Source organism: Vitis riparia, chromosome 5 (genome assembly GCF_004353265.1).
Source record: "Vitis riparia cultivar Riparia Gloire de Montpellier isolate 1030 chromosome 5, EGFV_Vit.rip_1.0, whole genome shotgun sequence".
Lineage (NCBI taxonomy): Eukaryota > Viridiplantae > Streptophyta > Magnoliopsida > Vitales > Vitaceae > Vitis > Vitis riparia.
This window is the reverse complement of record NC_048435.1, coordinates 22,132,019-22,150,848: the sequence shown is the minus strand read 5'-3', so window position 1 is coordinate 22,150,848 and position 18,830 is coordinate 22,132,019. Positions and strand designations below refer to the sequence as shown.

General features: G+C 36.8%; 1 protein-coding gene, 1 long non-coding RNA gene and 1 pseudogene across 3 annotated transcripts; all 3 read left to right on the top strand.

The window, feature by feature from the left end:
• Nucleotides 1–501: 501 nt before the first annotated feature.
• LOC117915437 (protein FAR1-RELATED SEQUENCE 7-like) lies at nt 502–6,669 on the top strand. Of its 2 annotated transcripts, XR_004651390.1 has the most exons (5): nt 502–604; nt 1,307–1,851; nt 2,904–2,969; nt 3,061–3,192; nt 6,013–6,090. XR_004651390.1 is itself a non-coding variant. In XM_034831030.1 (3 exons), coding segments are annotated over exons 1-3 (741 nt in total). In that variant the 5' UTR covers nt 503–603; the 3' UTR covers nt 6,208–6,669. The 2 variants fall into 2 exon arrangements, 1 of the variants encoding a protein (XP_034686921.1); XM_034831030.1 differs by lacking the exons at nt 2,904–2,969; nt 3,061–3,192 and having other exon boundaries at nt 503–604; nt 6,013–6,669.
• Nucleotides 6,670–7,789: 1,120 nt separating this feature from the next.
• On the top strand, nt 7,790–10,360 carry LOC117915073 (annotated as a pseudogene).
• A 2,656-nt stretch (nt 10,361–13,016) lies between these two features.
• On the top strand, nt 13,017–18,424 carry LOC117913768. Its single transcript, XR_004651160.1, has 2 exons — nt 13,017–13,388; nt 13,774–18,424. It is a non-coding gene; the product is annotated as an uncharacterized LOC117913768 (long non-coding RNA).
• Nucleotides 18,425–18,830: the final 406 nt, after the last annotated feature.

The following is an 18,830-nucleotide window of genomic DNA, read 5'->3' as shown; positions in this document are numbered from 1 at the left end:
GCGATAACCATTTAAGGGGAGTGCTATAAATATGTATTAATAATTGTGAATGACTTTCACAATTATCGATAAAGACTTTTATTGTTACATGTAAATAATTAAATATTGTATTTAATTTTGGTTTTTCCAACTCTGACTTAAATCAATGAAAATCACATGTTTCGGGTTTTTTCATAACCCTTCCTCTCTACTTCGTTCTTTTCTTGATTTCTTGTCTGATAAAGAAAATTATTTTTATATTTAGATTGTCAAGCAGTGTTTTATTCCTTAAAATAATTTAAAAACATCCGGGTTCTAATTCTTGTTTGTCCTGCTTTGGGGCCTAAATTTACTCAACATGAACCCACACTGATAGCGACCGAGAGGCCCAAACCGAGTTGCGATCAGAAGAGCACAAGTGCAGTGGATTGACTTCGTCTCACAATATGATAGGTTCAGAATATAAAAAGTTGACTTTTACTTTTTCTTCAACCAATAAGATTTTGCCACCTCATGTGCACTCGACCCCATCTAATCACAACTTGAACCCTCATTCTCTCTCTCTCTCCTCGTTCTCTCTCTAGAACAATTTCTCTCTGCGATCGTCAAAATAGCCCGAATTTCAGTGAGTTTCTCCCTTTATTTAATCTTTTTCATTTTTATTTTATTTTATTTTGATTGTAACATGATACTATGTCTTGAGAATTTTAGGGTTTTTTGGGTACTGTATGTTGGTTGAATTTTGAATTTTGGGTTCTGTTTGGATGCTGGAAAAGGAAAGAGAAGGAATGGAAATTGATTTTGAATTTTTGCGTTTTGCTTGCGTTGTTTAGATTAGAGAGGATATGATACATTGTTTTGAGAATTAGGGCTTTTTCGCCAATTTGGTGATTTAATTGTGAATTTGCTCTGTGTTTGGTGGCTGAGAAAGCTCAGAAAGGAAAAGAAAATTAAATTTTGAATCTTTTTGTTTGGTTAGGTTGTTTGTGATCAAAACAAAGAAAAGGAAAGATGTTTGGCTAAATGAAAAATATAAATTGAAGTTGTAATTTGCTTCCCCTTTCTGTATCTTCTTGGCAAGCAAAGGGAATGTTTGGGTTTATTTTTTAGAATTTGAAGTGGTTAGTGTCTGTATTTGTCCTTTGGATTATTGAGTTATTCCTGTTGCTTTTGGTGTTTTGTGTTTGATGTTTTTTGCCTTCTTGTTATGATTATGCTTGGGAACTGAAACTTGAATTTGGGTTTTTATGGATGTGAGTAATGAGGAAGATTATGGAAATTTCCTTTTCATGGGTTTAAAATGAATTTTGAATTGATTGTGTTACAGTGGATTTTGGAGTTGGTGGTGATGCTAATGGGGAGGTGGTGGTAAGGAGTTCTGTTGATATGGTTAGGACCAGTGATGAGAGTGAAATGGGGGGAAATTCAGTTGAAGTGGCGTTCCAATCAAGCGAGGACAATAAATTGAATCAAGATTCTTCGGGAACGGAAATCATTCCAGTAGTTGAGCCTTATGTGGATGAGCCCTATGTAGGTCAGGAGTTTGAATCTGAAGCAGCCGCACATGCTTTTTATAATGCATATGCGACACGTGTGGGTTTCATCATTCGCGTGAGCAAGCTGTCTCGATCCAGGCGTGATGGATCAGCCATTGGTCGGGCACTTGTTTGTAACAAGGAAGGTTATCGAATGCCTGACAAGCGTGAAAAAATTGTAAGGCAAAGAGCGGAGACAAGGGTAGGTTGCAGGGCAATGATTTTGGTGAGGAAAGTAAGTTCTGGCAAATGGGTTGTCACAAAATTTGTGAAGGAGCATACTCACACTTTGACTCCTGGCAAAGGTCGAAGAGATTTGATTTATGATCAGTATCCGGTCAGTTCTTGCTCCTCCACTATTAAAGTTCGCTTTTTATTTTTATTTTATTTTTATTACATTTTCAAGTTATTAAATCTTCATCTTAAATTGTTAAGGAAACTATGCAGAATTTAGGACAACTCATATAAATATTTGCAAAAGGATCTGTTTTCCCTTATTGATGGTGAACTTTGCATTCAGTTAGGTTTACAATGGACTAATTTATTCCTTTGTGCATTGTTTTCCTTTGCCTTGTTTTCCAATTGTGAGGATAGAAAAGTTACAACAGTTTTTCCTTTGTTTCAAGCCGATCTTTTCTGGACTCATATGCATGAATGGTGCACTATTTAGTAGTTCAACAATTGTGTTTTGATGTGCTCAGTCAGCTCACCTTGCTTCCTTGCACTTGGAGAGGTTTAAAAATCCTCAAGAGAAGAAGTGCTATTTGCTGGTAATTGAAATGTTTATACTTTAGAGTCTGACAAAGTGCAGGCTCACGTTAACCCATTTGTGATCATAGAATCAGGAACGTGTTTCTTGGCTCATGATTGACATTAGCTGTTAGACCCTGCAACAATGACAATACATCCTTCAACATGTACAAGTTGTTCAATTACTAGTGGCCTTGGCAGGGATTGCAATATTCAGTTTTTCTAAAAACACTACACTTTATTTTTAATAGTGTCACTGGAAGTAGCTGTTGGTGCCTTTAAAATGATTCATTTATTGATGATGTACATTTATTTGGTTGACTAAAACAGAGCATGTTGGCTGCTTATTCCAATTAGTTCGCAGCAAAGGCCATACTGTGGTTTCTAAAGGATACACCTTCTTTGCAACCTATCCTGTAACAATTGGTTTTGTGGAAATCCTTGTATGGCAACAGTCCTGGTTATGTGATATCATTAGGATTTTTTTCCTGGATGGAGTTAACATGTTTTAGAAGGCTGAAATGATTTTTAAATTTTTATAGTGATTTTCAGATTAATTAAATAGGAACATAATTCACAAATATGTAAACAAATATTGAGGTCTGTAAGATTGATTTTTTATTTTTTTATTTGGAGCAGCTGATGTGTTATTACATCGGAAACTTCTTTGTTTGGTCTTTCCCTGCATTACAAGAGTTCGATTTGGTAAAAATACAGTTGGTTGGCTATCCTTTCCTCTTGTTAATCAGGTATTTGTGTCTTCTAAAGGGTAATGAATTGGGAAATTTTTTTATAGGTAAGTTCTGTAGTTTGAAGGTAAAAATACAGTTGGATAGCTATCCTTCTATTCCTTCAGGTGGATTCCTTGGGCTTTGGTGGAGGATTTTATGAACAGACCAGGCAAATTCCTTTGTACATTCCATATTGAGTAATGCTGCTCTCTCTGTCTTGTTATTGGACATACAGTGATAAATGCCATAATAAATTACAGGACATATGTGGTTGCATTTGTCAGAAAAGCAATTCAGAGAATACTGTTAATTATAGCATTTTGTCTTCCATATTTCTAATCTAATTATCCCTGTCCAATCACTTTTCTTTTTCTTTTCACATAATCTCTTTTCTTTGTTGCCCACCTTGTTCTAGATCAGTTACATTCTCGAGCCTTAGTCATGTCAGGCAAGCTGTGATTCCTTGAAAATTCCAGTAATGAATCTGGGGACTACATTTGATCAGGCACAGAATTGATGGAAAAGTAGGTTAAGATCATCATGAAATGGATTGTTTGGTGTTTTGAAAATTACCAATCGACCATTATTGCAAAAAAGTCAAGAGAATCCTGATAGGAGGAAAGAGACAAATTTCCCAGTATTTGTGAAAGCAGTATTTTCTTAGTACACAGTACATTTTCAAGTAAAAGCAAGCATGAGACATAACTTCTATGAATGATTTACTGAGCACAGTTGTGGCTAGCTATTGAATACCTAATTGCAAATTTCATATAGTGATCACTGAGTTGAAACCACCATTTTTGCTGCATTTTTTAGACAAAGGAATGCAGTTCATTGTCAACAATCTTCCTTGAAACTTTAACCAAATCATTTTAAAAATTCTAATATTTAAACGAGTGGTTGTGATTTGGAGAATGCAAACGAAAATGAAAGTTGTGTTTTCAATTTCTATATGTCATGCCTCAAAATTCTATAGAGATATTTTGTTGTTCAGAAACATTTGCTGTTAGGAATTTTCCCCGTATTCATATCTCCTCTTGCTTTTTATATATGTTTTGTGATTTTCTGATATGACCCTCCTATAGTAGAAGATGGATGCAACATCCCTGTCAAATTTTGGGTTCACCTAATTGAATGAATACCTCCATGGTCTACTACTCTGGTTACAAGCCCAAACCAGAAAATTGAAGAATCCTCTTAATCGAACTTCAAAGGCCTCTTTCTATCTCTCCAATGGTGCTAATGTCTTAACCTCAATGTCCCAACTATTGCTAGTTGCCCTATGAAAAGCCCAGACCATATATACCTATAAACTCTAAAGAAGTTGCCAATGCCCACCAACCTAGGTTGCTAAGAGACAACCCATCAAAGCTAAGTTTGATACAACCAAATCAAGGAGATTACTCACAAATGATAGTTTTTCTCCATGTAGAATAAGTACACATCACTCTATTCCATGGATATTGACCTTAATGGCTTGCCTAAAGAATCTTGTCACAGAAGCCTATTAAGAAGTCAAGAATCAAATTTTAGTCCATAGCTCTAGATAGGGTTCTTTTGATCTTAGAATATTCATCCACTTCTCTCAAACTAGATCCAGTCAGCTTAGGTTTTATGCCAAGGTCATGTAAAGAAATTGTCGGCATCTGTAATATCACTTGGGGTGCCACTGTTTTAAGCCTTGCCTTGGAGAAGTGTTATTGCCTAGTTCATACATGAAAGGACACGAGAGAGACTGATGATCCACTGTTTCATCACTTTCTCCATGTAAAACACATGTTCAAGCTGAGGGTTTTTGGTCTCCTTATCTGAAACAAAGTTGATAGAGTGAACCTTTTTAGGATCCACTAACCATGAAAAAGTCAGGCATGTCATTTGTTGTTACCATGCTAGAGAGGTGGTGAAACTCAGAAGGTGGTTGACTGGTTCCTTTTTTACTGGAGCTAAAATATGATTGAGAATGTCCCCTTGTGTTGTTTACTGAGAATATTTGGAGTCATTAAGCATTTCTTTTTGGGGTTTAATGCTACAGAAGGGCTCAAAAAGAAAATCCAGGATCTGGTTTTTCTTTGTCCAGCTGCTTCTATACTTGCATCCAAGGATTATAATAGGCTTTTTTTTCCACCTCTATTTTGGATGATTTGTTTTGATGTCACTGGCATAGATCATCTGATGCTTCTTACTCATCTTTCCATTAGTTTTGTTTTTCTTCTCTGTCTCACTATCAACATCACAATTACACTTTATTGTCTTTATGATTTTTGCAGGAAGTATGACCAAATTATGGCATATGTGGTGTGATATTTATTCAAACGGACTTCCTTCTAACAGATTCTTGTCATTATACATAGAATATATAATACTCACTCAAATGGGTTTCCTTTTATGAAATTTCCCACATCCTAAACCAAATGGTTGTTCACCTCTCCTTAGTCATTGAAGTTTGCTTCTTTTTTTTTTTTTTGATATTGAGTCATTTGTGTTTTCTATTCCATGGAAAATGAGTTTATCAATGACATTTTGGTTTGAGATCACTTCAAACTTTTATTTTTTTCTCTCTATCTATCAAAAAAAAAAAAAAAATGTTTTTCATGATGAGCTTCATCCCATTGCCCAAAAACAAAATTAAGATAAGAAGATGGTTTTGCTTTTTGTACATCTAGCAATGAGTTGAAAGGAACAGAATCCTGTTAGTATACTATTGCACATTCAGTAAAAAGTTTTTATGATGTATGAACTAAGGGTCTGTCTGACGTCTTGTTGGTTCATCCATGAAATATAGTTATTACAGAGTGGAAATAATTACCCTGAACTGTATTTTATATGTTTGTGAGTACATATATACACACACCATGTCATGAAATCCTGAAATGATAATGGAAAACTGGAGTCATTTTCATGAAAGCCTGGGACTTATTTCAAATGTTAAAGAGAAGAAAGTTAAAATTTTTTATGTTGCAGCCTTTTTTCTGGAAACTTTTGAACTTCATTATGACTTATGTGTGTTGTTTTTGTAGAATGAACATGACAAGATAAGGGAACTATCCCAGCAGCTGGCAGTCGAGAAAAAGCGAGCTGCAACATATAAAAGGCATCTAGAAATGGTGTTTGAGTACATTGAGGAGCACAACGAGAGTCTATCAAAGAAGATTCAACACATAGTAGACAGCGTGAGGGACATGGAAAACAAGGAGAAGCAAAACCACAGATAGTTTTAGTGTTATTTAAAGCTCATTGTGCTTTGGTAAACAAGATCACAAAATGGAATGGCAGGATGCTGTTGGATGAGAAGCAAATTGTCATGATTGTAGTACTGGTATATGATATTATTTTGCTAACTTGTTCTAGTTTTCTAGGTGATCAGGCCAGTTTTATAGCATGAATATTCAGGTCAATGTGCATTCCATTTTTCTTTGTAAAACCATGCTCGTATTGCTTGTAACGCTCAGTTGTTAGGAAAAAGTAGGCAATTCAATATGCAGTCGTTCAAGCTCTTCCATGGACTGACAATACAAAGATTGTAAGGGGCATCTTGGAGCTCCTATTGCGATTGAAACTTCCCTTCTTATTTTATGTAGAATTTGAATTTGAGCCTGTTTTTATCTTGTATAGCTTTCAAATGATTGTATTCCTTTCTTTTGTAGTTGAAGACAAGGTCATTTTTAGAATCTCCATAGATGGTTTCTTCCTTTCTTTGACATACCATTTGGGTGTTGAAGTGCTTACTTGAAGCACAATGGATGATTTGAATGATTTGGTTTCAATTGGATGCCTAAAATCTCCTCTTTCACTACCCCCAAAGGGCATTGGTTGTTTGTTCCTTTTTCCTTTTTCCTTTCCTTTCTATGGTTTTGCAACTATTTTTTTAATTACTTATCAAAAATATATGCAAAACTTAAGTTTAATATGAAAAGTTTTATCTTGTAGGTGAATTTAGAATGACAAGTTGGAATTGCCATTAAAGGGAAAACTTTAGTGTTTACTATGGATTTAAAAGGATAATTGATTTAATATTTATTACTTAATGATTTAAGTTGGTTTTAAAATAAATTATATTTAATATTGACTTAAAATTTATTACTTAATTTTTACTTGGTATATTAATGTTGTGAGATAAATTAACTTAAATTTTATTTTAAATCATTAAATTAGCATGTTTATCCTCATAAATTAAAATTAAAGCAAAGTAATTCTAATAATAATGGAGGTTATAGAATAGAAAAAGAGATCATAGAGGTAATGGGGCAAATGAGGGTAAAAAAATAAAATAAAAATAAGTACCCAAGATTATTATTTAAGATAATTTTTAACTTTAAGTAATATCATTAAGTTATTTTATAAAATATACTTAATTTATTTAATGACTTAAATTAAATTATTAAGTTGATTTATCAAACATCCATTAAATATTGGTAATAATTTGAAAGAGATATTATTATTCACTAATGGGTTCTTTGCATTTAATGGAAATAGAGATGAAGCTGAATGTAAGGATATGGGTACCGTTTTCGACAACAGTGCGGAAGAAGAAGATGAGCAGAGGTGCGGAGGTCAAGTAGCGAAGGTGGAGGCGGAGGAGTGGTCATGGCGTGAGATGAAGCTGCGTGCGCATGGCACTGATACGCAGAGGACTATTATAAAGGAGGCTCATCTCCTCCAACTGTGGAGGTGATGTTAGCTGAGTTTAAAACTGAAATTAGGCTTGAAATGGGTTGGGGCAAACCGGACCGGTTTGGGCCAGGGAACCAAAGCCTGCCTAACCCAATTTATCCCGCTGGGCCGGGCCTTAGAGGCAGCTGCGAGCTGGCCTGAGTTACCTTTTCAAGCTGGCTACCGTTACAAAGTCCCGCAATTTCTTTTCTTTCAATTTCTCTCCCGCACTTACCGTTGGAAAATTCCAGGCCCTGCTCATCGCTCCCCGCAATCTCTCTCCCTCGCTCCCCTGCAATCGATCCCCCGCAATCGATCCCCGCAATCGATCCCCCGCAATCGATCCCCGCAATCGATCATCGATGGCTGACCCCCTTTCGGTTCTCCTCCTTGCACGCCTCTCCAGAGGTGAAACCCTCCCCAACCCTTAGCCGCTTTCATTGATTCACAATTTGATTTAATTAAATGCTTCTCGTTAGATTTCAGCGAAATCGCTCCAATTTAGGGTTTGATTTTTTTAAAAGTCTGGTCTTTGGTTCTCATTAAATGTTATGGATGCAGGGTCTTTGAATTCTTGCCCTCAACAGGTGCAGTTTCTTCAGAGATGGGAAAATGTAAGAAAAAAAAATGGATTTCTGTATGGGGCCATTTTGTTTTTTATGATATTATTTTGTCGAATGATTTCTGCTAAACATGCATATTAGAATGATTTCTGTTTTGAATTTCTTCAGAGATGGGAAAATGTAACAAAAAAAAATGGATTTCTGTATGGGCCATTTGTTTTTATGATATTTATTTTGTCGAATGATTTCTGCTAAACATGCATATTAGAATGATTTCCTGTTTTGAATATTGATTTAATGGTTCTTTGTTGCTTTCAGTTGGACAGATTCATTCCAAACAGATCAGCAATGGACTTCGACTTTGCCCATTACATGTTGACTGAAAGGGGAAAGGCAAAGAGAACCAAAGTGTTGTCAGGTCTCAATCCAAAGAGGCCTACTTGAAACTACTGGCTGAGACATTCAACATGAATCGCTCTCGCATCCTCGCCTTTAAGAACAAACCACCTACTCCAGTAAAATTGATACCAGATGAATTCTATTCTTCTGTTCATCAATCCAAGCCCTCAAAGCCTCTGCGGCGTATTCCTCAGGTTGGACAAATTCAGATTAGGTCAATAAAATGGAGTTTATGATATTTACTGACTGATTCGATCTCTACTTGTTTCAGATATATGATTGTTAAGCTTTACTTTATCTGATTTTTTTTCCTTTTGTTATTGTTTTTGATTTGATCGGATGCGACAGACTCCTGAGAGACATTGGATGCTCCTGATATTATAGATGATTTTTGCTTGAACTTAATGGATTGGGGTAGCAGCAATGTTCTTGCACTTGCTCTTCAAAATACGGTATATTTTGGATGCTTCAAATGGTTCTGCCTCAGAGCTTGTCACTGTTGATGATGAGAATGGCCCTTTACAAGTGTGAGTTGGGCTGCTGATGGACAATATATTGCCATTGGCTTGAACAGTTCTGATGTTCAGCTATGGGATTCTACAACTAATCGACTGGTATGTAATTTTCTTTGTTTAACCTTTGGAATGGTCTTTGTTGATGATTTCCTAATACGGTGATGTTCTATCAATTCTGCAGCTGAGGACTCTGAGAGGTGGCCACCAATCACGAGTTGTTCTCTAGATTGGAAAAACCACATCCTTAACAACTGGGGAATGGATGGTCAGATCATTAAACAATGATGTGAGAGTGCACTCGCACATTGTGGCAACTTTTAGAGGACACCAGCAAGAGGTTTGTGGACTGAAATGGTCTACCTCTGGCCAACAGTTAGTGAGTGGAGAAATGACAATTTACTCTACATATGGGATAGGTCGATGGCCTCTATGCATTCACGTTCTCAGTGGCTTCACAGGCTTGAGGATCACACTGCTGCAGTAATAGCGCTTGCTTGGTGCCCTTTTCAGCGCAATTTTCTGGCGTCTGGAGGAGGTGGGAGTGATGGTTGCATAAAGTTTTGGAACACCCACACTGGCGCATGCTTGAACTCAGTGGACACTGGCTCACAAGTCTGTGCTCTGCTGTGGAACAAGAATGAGCGTGAGTTGCTTAGCTCCCACAGCTTTATGCAGAATCAAATGACCCTCTGGATGTATCCATCAATGGTGAAGATTGCTGAGCTTACTGGTCATACATCCAGAGTTCTTTTCATGGCTCAGGTAATAAAATGGACCTTAGTTCAGTGAATGTTTTTGAGTACCAAATCTTTATATGTTCTAATATTCTTGATCAACTCATTTGGCAGAGTCCAGATGGGCATACAGTGGCAACTGCTGCAGGGGATGAGACTCTCAAGTTCTGGAATGCTTTTGGCACGCCAGAAGTGAAAAAGGCTGCACCAAAAGCAGAGCATCCTGGGCCATTTCCTCATATAAGGAGAATCCGTTAGGGTTTCTTTTGGGTATTAGGAAGTATCAGGGAAAGAAGAAAATATGTTTTTAAGCTCGATAAAATCTCTGCATATTCTTTCTTCAACTTAAATTACCAATTTTAATCATATTAGATTTTCTTTCACATTTTTCATCCAAGCCACACAAAATTGTGATTTTCTTTTTCCTTAGCACTTTCTTGAAATAGGAGGTTTCCCTAATTTTGATTTTTGAGTCTCTTTCTTTGTTCTCCTACTTTATTTCAAAATTAGGGTTTGTTAAACAAATTTTTTTAATTGATTTTTTTGTTTTATTTATGAAATAATTATTTTGATTTCTGGACTTTTTTTTTTTTTTTTTTCCGATTCCGAGTCTAGGTTTTCCTTTGATTTGTAATAGGGTTTTTGATTTTTGATACAATTGTTTTGATTTTTGAAACTGGGGGTGCATGGGTGGGGTGCGCTGATTCCCTAAATTTGATTTTTGAGTTTAGCGTTTTTCTTTTTCAATTTTATTTGTGAATTAGGGTTTTGATAAATAGATTTTTGTAACAAATAAAAAAAAAATTTAGAATGGGGGCATTTTGTTTTTATGATATTCATTTGTTCTTGGTTTGATCTCCAAAATAATTATTTTGATTTTTGAATAATCTTTCAGATTCTTTCCAAGAATATGAAAATTGGCAGTGGAGAAGGAACAGGTTAAGATAGTAAAGCCTTGCGTAGACACATGAGAGTAAAGAATAGTCGTTCTCCATAACTCTCTTGATGTCCTCCTCATCAACGATACTGATATTGGTAAGATTACACTTTCCATTCTTGATTTTTTTTTATTGTTTTTATTGGATGAAATGGTGAGAGAATCGGCTTTGTTGTTGTTGGTGTTGTTTGTTTTAACTTTTTTTCATTTGGTGGCTTCCACAGATGTGAGCATCGGTTCCTTCAGCGATCTTGAGGGCCTCCCAGACCTCATGTGAGAGAACAGGGATATTACCTTATGAAATATTTCATATTCTGATCCATTCATAATCTGTTTGGTTGCTAAGAAAAAGGTAAGAAAGGAAAAATCATAAACTGCCTCTCCTCCCCTGTTTCTGAAAAGGTAGGATTTTGTTTGTTTAGCATCATCATCCTTACTTTTCATTGCATTCTTCTGCACAACATTTTGAAATTATTCTTTTGCTTTTCAAGTAAAGCAGCCTTATATAGTTCTACTCTAGGCTCATAGCTTTATATAAAAGCCCAAGTTCTTTTCAAAACCCTTTGTTGGGCCTTAATTCATTGAGACTTATTCATCCTTCTTTCCCCATTCAACAATGGAAATTTTCAGTTGAAATGGCTACAAGATTATTAGGAGGATAATATTTCTCCCAATTATTTTTACCAACAAAGCTCTTGTTGCTTCAAGGCCTTTGAAAGTGGGGGCTGCAGGTTCATGATAGTAATATATCAGTGTTTCATTCCACCTTCTAGACATTCTTAATGTACTCGAGTTGACAACACCAACAATGGAGGTAGTTATGAGTGAAAAGTGAGAATGATTAAGAAACTTGCTTTTAGTATGATGCAACTAGCAACGTGAATTGACATCTTTTATGGTGTGTATTCTTCATTTTAAGAGCATGTTGGATGTTAGCTAGAAAATGAATATCACAGTTGTGTATTTCATAAATTTTAATAGCACATTTCAAAGAAGATAATGCATCTTTTTAGAAAGCTATACTCCAAGCCCCCAGACGACTTTTGGAGAATAAAAGGTTTCGATTGGTCTCTCATATCAGGAGAGAGTGTTGCTTGGCTGGACTGCCCCTTCTCAGAAGAGGAAGTACATTTTGCCCTTTTTCAGTTGGATAACGAAAAAGCCCTCAGGCTGGATAGTTTCACCATTGCAATGTGTTAGAAGTGTTGGGATGTGATAAATGAGGAAGTACAAGGCGTGGAGGTTTTGAAAGAATGACTCCACCTACATAAGACCCCAATCATTGAGTTGCCTAGAAAAGTGGGAACTCAAATCACCCCATTCCCTCACTTGTCCCCATGTGTATGCTACCCAACTATCTTTGTTTGAAGGCCCCCCCCCTTTCCCTTCCTTCTCTACTAACTTCTCTATTATGATATGCTTCCATAACAAATCTCTTTCCATTGCAAATCTCCAATTCCACCTACCAACCAAAGCCTTGTTTAAAGTGAAAAGATTATGAATACTAAGGCTCCCTTCCTTTTTCCCAAGCAAGCAACAACTCACTTAACCAAATGTGGTTTTTTCTCAAGCAAGCCACCTCTCTAAAAGAAGTCTTGTTGAATCTTCTCCAGTCTTACATTGACTTTTCTAGGAATGACAAACAAGGATATAAAATAATTTAGAAGACTTGATAACTTACTTTTGATCAAAGTTAGTCTTCCTCTTAAAAGGTATTGCCCCTTCCAAGCTGTTAGTTGTAGACCCTCTATTTTGTCTCCTTTAGCACATGTCTTTAAGTGCTCTTTCAGTACTCCATAATAGTCTCTTGGTGGCCCATGGCTACTCATACAACTTACCCTTTTTTGAGCCACCTCGGAGGCTTTAGTTAAGGGATTTATTTGACCCCTCATCGTGACCTTGGCCGCCTTTCAAATTTAGGTTAAGCTTCACTTGGGTGCACTTTAGGTTAGATTCCACTTAGTTCACATCACTTAGGCACTTTTTGACTCACTTTCCTGCATGGTTTGCATAGTTGCATAACTTGCATGGCTTGTATGACTTGCATGTGCTTGATTCTTCTTTTTATTTGTTAGTTTTAGTCACTTATTTATTTTTAGGAAATTGCTTAAGATTAATGATTATTTTTTTTTAGGTTATTTGAAATTATATTTTATTATTATTATTATTTTTAAATATGCATGTGTTTGATATTTTAGTTTTAATTGCATAATTTTAATTTTTAATTCTTAATTTTCAATTATATGATTTTCTTTTTCTTCTACTCTTTACTTTCTATTTTGCATGGGATTTTGCAATGAGGAAATCTCCACTTTCCAAGCAAGAGACGAAGGTTGCTTCTTTGAAGAAATTTCCACTTGGCATCGTAAAGGAAACCACATTTGATGCATTTGGAAAGGCCATATACACAGGCTGCAAAAGAGATCCAGAGACACCCATATATTTGGAATTCCTTAAAAAAGAAGCACGCTTGCCATAGAAGGCACTGAATGGGGGACAGCTGCCAGAGGGCCAAGGATCTTGGGGGATCAAAAAGAAGGGGGATTTTCCTTCAGCAGAAATGGGAAAGGAGCGATTGCAGCCAAAACTGTCCAGGTACACTTCTTGTTACTCTCGGTGTTCTTACGCATATTCAATTCCTCCATTTGGTCGTTTCTGAATGTTTAGTTTTTTGCTGTTTGGTGTGGACGTTAAGGGCCACAAGTTGTCCTGTTGAGATTGGTCGTTTACTTCTTTGCCCTATTTTGATTTTGATTCTTTAATGTGTCATTGATGTTTTCTAAAATTTATGACTCCATGCCTGAATTTGATAATGCTCAGTTTTCGTTTAAATCCTATTCTGCATTGTTCCCTCTGTTCTTAGTCCATGGATTAATATTTGAAGTGGAGCTATTTATGTTTACTGATCGACATCTTCTGCTCTTTCCTTCTCCAAGTTTTACTTTGTTTTTATTTGTTCTTTATTCTTTTTCCTGCACAGTGTTCGAATCTTTGTCTTTGTATTTGGGTGTACATTGGGGAATGATGGAAGTGTTGATATGAGGGATGAAGTGTGCAGCAATCTCAGTATGTTCGGTGTTTCTGGTGATTCTACTTTTATGTCTCTGTGAATTCCACTACAACCTATCTAATTTTCTAAGGATTTTTTTGTGTTAATGGATGAAAGCTCAAATATTGGATAGTTGATTCCAAGGTATTGTAGTGAACTGGAGAAACTGGAGGTAGCGTCCTAGACTTACTTCTGGGTTACACCCATGGATTATGATGACAATGATTTTCAAAGCCAAAATCTTCGGTTAGCTGGTGAAGGGAGTGCCAAATTTCCTCCTGTTTTAGGGCCATATGCTCTTCCCAAGTTTGATGTTGATGACAGCCTCCAGGGGCATCTAAGGTTTGATAGTTTGGTTGAAACTGAGGTTTTTTCTTGGCATTGAAAGTGAAGAAGACAACCAGTGGATTGAGGATTTCTCTCAGGGAAGTAGTGGGATAGAGTTTAGTTCAAGTGCTGCAGAATCTTGCTCTATATCCAGGCGGAGCGATGTTTGGTCTGAGGCCACATCCTCGGAATCTGTTGAAATGCTATTAAAATCTGTTGGGGAGGAAGAAATCATTCCAGGTCAAACTAGTGTCAAGGACTCAGGTGCCTGTGATGAGTTGGGAAGCATAACTAAGCAAATGGAGCATAATCTGAAACCAGATAATAGCAATCTTTCTAATGTGGGTAATGTTATAGATTCAGGACCTACAATACGCCCATATGAGTTTCTGGGAAGTTTTTCTGTTCTAAACGATGCAGGAAAAGAACTACCTCATATTGAGGATACGTCACAAACTCATGAAGGTGACTCATTAGCTTACAGAAGTTCAACTGACTTACCTGTCACTGAGGGAAATATGTTAATTGAAAGCAAAGATGATGATGCAAATCAAAGGGAAATTGATACTTTGGTTAATGAATCCCTGAATAACAATACTCAGGACGATTTTTCTGCTTCTGGGATGCAAGTTGATAATATAATCACCTCTATGCATAATGTCATGACAAGTGCTGAGGAGTTGAACAATCAAAGGCTCCTCCAGATCATATAAATGATATTAGTCATGGCAGTGGAGATGCCTTATCAAAAGATAATGATATGGATGGAGAGGAGCACAATGCTTTGAGCAAGGAGGGGCAAATGAATGATAAAGTTCTGGAGGATTATTTAGTTGACAGTGGTGCTGGTAACTTGGAGCACCCTCTCTATTTGGACTCCGAAGAATCTAGGGGAGAAGGAAATGCTGTTGAAACTTGTACTAGTAATGTGGAGGGACCTTCTAGTACGATCGTGAAGGGTGATTCTGAACTGAATGTTGTGGAAGGATGCAGCGAAGGTGTAAAGGAATCTGTTCAGGAGAGCAAATGTGAAAAATTGGTCTTGTCAAAAGACATAGAAATGGTTAATCAATTTACAGGAAATATGCATGGGGGCTCACCCATTGCTTCAAAAGGTGAGAGTAGTTTTTTAGGGCATGCTGTTGAGGTCAGCAACAGAAATGCAGAAAATTGTGCCATATTAGAGCAGAAGATGGACTCTCATGTGCAACTGACTTATGGAAAGAGCAGTTTTGTGAAGAAAAAGGATGATTTGTTGGACAAGGAACCAATTGAATAGTGAGATTTCAACCAGTCACTTGGACACGTCTCTGTTATCCGAGGTAACCAATAAACTTTCTGAAGGTAATTGTGATGGAAGTGGAAGCCATCACAAGGGAGATATTTCTAGTAAGCTTGTGGTATCTTCTTCAGCTGAATTGCATGGGGAATCACATACAACTGAAAATGTAAAATGTGCAATTGGAGTTCATGGAGAAGATATAAATGCTGGAGACGGTATTCCAATTTCCACTCCATCTGAGTCTACTCAAATACTCATTTAAAATGCAGTCTCTAGGCAGAGTGGTATTCATAACTTTGATTTAGATGTTCCTGTTGTTGAGGATGGGAATGTGAAGTTGAGTACTGATTTGAGTAATATGGAACATGAGATTGGTGGATCCTTGCCTATTGGCGAATGTAGCAGAGAAAATGACGATGATAGTGCTAGCTTTGGATTGATTGTTGTGGCAGTGGATTTTTCTTCTGAACATGATACAGTGGCTTTTATATTAAATGAAGGCAAAGTAGAAGAATTAACTTTGCGGTTGTTTGAAGAGGTGAAGAAGCAGTGAATTACAGGAGCCTGAACTTTTTCTGGAAGTGTTACTCAGGATAAGAAGCTGTCCCATTTCCAAACTATATTCATCAGTAGAAATAATGAAGCATCTAATTACCTGTAGAAAGGCACCACTGTTTATGGGCATTCTGCATACAGTATGCAGTTGAGTTGATAATTCGTCATCTGATAGCACTATTCTCAAAAGTCCTATAAACCGAGCAGCATCAAAGGCAATGTTGACCCAAATGATTAGGCTCATATTCAGAAGGACAGAATTTGATCCAGACTGTACTTCCTCTGGTTCTGCTGCAAATAAGGAAGCCACTTTAGCAGAAAGGACTAGTAATGCACTTTCTCTCAGTATTGATACATCAGAGTCTGAATTTGGTGATGTTCCCAATCGTTTTATAGCAATGAGACCTCCTTACTCATGGCAAACTCAGCTCTATCAAACATCTCTCTGTCCTGGGGTGTGACAGACGACCAGATGTCACTTTCCTATGGTCTGAAAGCAAACAAAGAAGCTGATTTTCTGGACTGCACAAGGACCTTTTGGCTCTGATTTTACATTAGGTGCCACTTCTTGCCACAATGGGAGATATCCAGAATGGTTTTAATGCAACCCAAGCTAGTCCTTGTGGAGGGTCAAGCAATGTCGATGGCCATATAGTACAGAATAGTTCTTCCCATACTGATAATAATCTAGAGAAAGCAGAAAAACCATTCTCAGAAAAGGGTCTTCATTCTGAATTTGGGAGAAAGCCATTTGTGTTTAATGAGAATCCTTGCAGCCAATAATGGAAATGGCTATTGATAACTGGCTTTTGAGGCAAATTCAATTACTCAGTCAAGGAGGAGTTGTTGCTCAAGGAATTCTGTAGGTTCAAGATTTTCTCTGGCCAGATGGCATTTCCTCTAAATCTATTGGAACCCTTGAACCAAGTAGCTGCTAGTGGCAGTAAGGTCTTTGAACCTGGGCTTTTTGAGCTACAACTTGGGGTGCCGTGTAGGGTTAGAGATGTCAAGAAAAGCATCTTTAATGGAGCTTTGATGCCATCAAGTCAGTTTTAATGATGACATCAACAATGCTGGATAGAGTTGAGAGCTCTGTTTGAATACAGTAGTATCCAGGATCAGAAACTGATGCTCTTGCCACAATTACATCTTTGATTAATGGAAGTGAGCAGCAATCAGCGAGCTCCCTTGTGCAGGCTGCAGATAACTGGTTAAGACTGCTGAAGAGGTAAAAGATAGAGCTCATGATGAGCAGGAAAACATAGAAGCTAAGCTACAGAAGAATCCAGAAGTGAACTGTGAGAAAATAGATGAATCAGTTGAACTTCTGAGCAAAGACTTGAAACTCCAGAATGAGTGGCAGTAAGGGAATCAGATTTGGAACTGGGTTTTAATTGCTTCACCACAATTTCCTGCTAGCAATGCAAGTTGTGATTCTGGGAAGCTAGAGTTGGGTTGGAATGCTTTTACCGATCAAAATTATACACTCAAACCCAGTGAACATGGACTCTGAAATGAATACGGTCAGTTCTTTTCCAGTCATGTCTGCAATACACAGAGGTCTCTTCACACAACCACCAGCAATGCAGTCACAGCCAGACCCTCAAGCCTCATTCCGACATGGCCACTTTGGTGCACACGACCCTATTCCTTCTGCACCCCTCTTGTTTTCCCTGTGATTTTACATGTTTTGAATTATGTTTTCAAAATCACCTTCATCCAAATAACTCTGATTTTAAAGAATCATCTTTGGACTTTCTTTAGGCAATATAATCCAGATTTCAATAAACTTTTGCTGCCATTTTTCCTTTTGGAGTGCATTTCCACTATTTCCTTTGACTTTCAACCATCTTCTTGATTTTCTCGATTTTCCACAAGCAAGAACAAACTTCATGATTCCAAACATCCTCGTGTAAGGTGCCTTCTATCAGGTACTGGGTTACTGTATCCTTCACGATCCTCTACATCCTTATGTAAAGCACCTTCCAGGTACTGGGTTACTGCATCCTTCCTGATTCTTTTGTTCCAAACACGACCTACACCTGATGAATTTCAGCTATTCCTCGAGCTACTTGTTATAGTTGCAGTATCAAATATTTCATTACAATTCTGAGATGTCATCTTCTGTTTCTTTGTTAATTTTACAAGATGATTCTCTAGGTTGGTTCTGCCATATTGTCTTCTTCTCAATTTGCAATATGTATATAGGCAAAAAGGGTTGGATGAGCAATGAGAGGAGCGTAGCCCGAACTTGAGGAGATGACATCTGTGTGTGGTCTATATTTTTTTTAGATAGATCTCCTTATATGGTGGAGTAGTTCATTATGCCTTCTGATTAGATTTTTGTATTTGTGAGGAGGATTCCTTGTTTTCTCATGAAATCTTCATAATTAATATATCTTTTGTTTCTGATATAAAGAAAACTAAGAATATTATACTATTTTTATGCATAAATATACGTTAAAAATAAAAAATAAAAGGGCCAAAAACAAAAAACTATCTTTCATAATTGAATTCACATTCAACTCCTTATCACTGAGAACCCAAAAACCTTATTAGATATTAAGCGGGTCAAAATTGGATTATCTTCGGTAACCCTAATAGTTGATCCCTATTTGTAATATTTTTTTATCTCCTCAAATGGAAATGTGGTATAAATGAAGCCAACAATAAAAAAAATTGTAGTAACTCATTGAAATGACAATCAAAGCAACTTAAAGGAGAAGGATGTAAAGATTTAGAGCAGGAAAAGTGATCCAAGATCTTGAACAACTTGTTTTGAAAATAATTGATAATCAAATATGTGTTTGTCATTTTTTTTCCT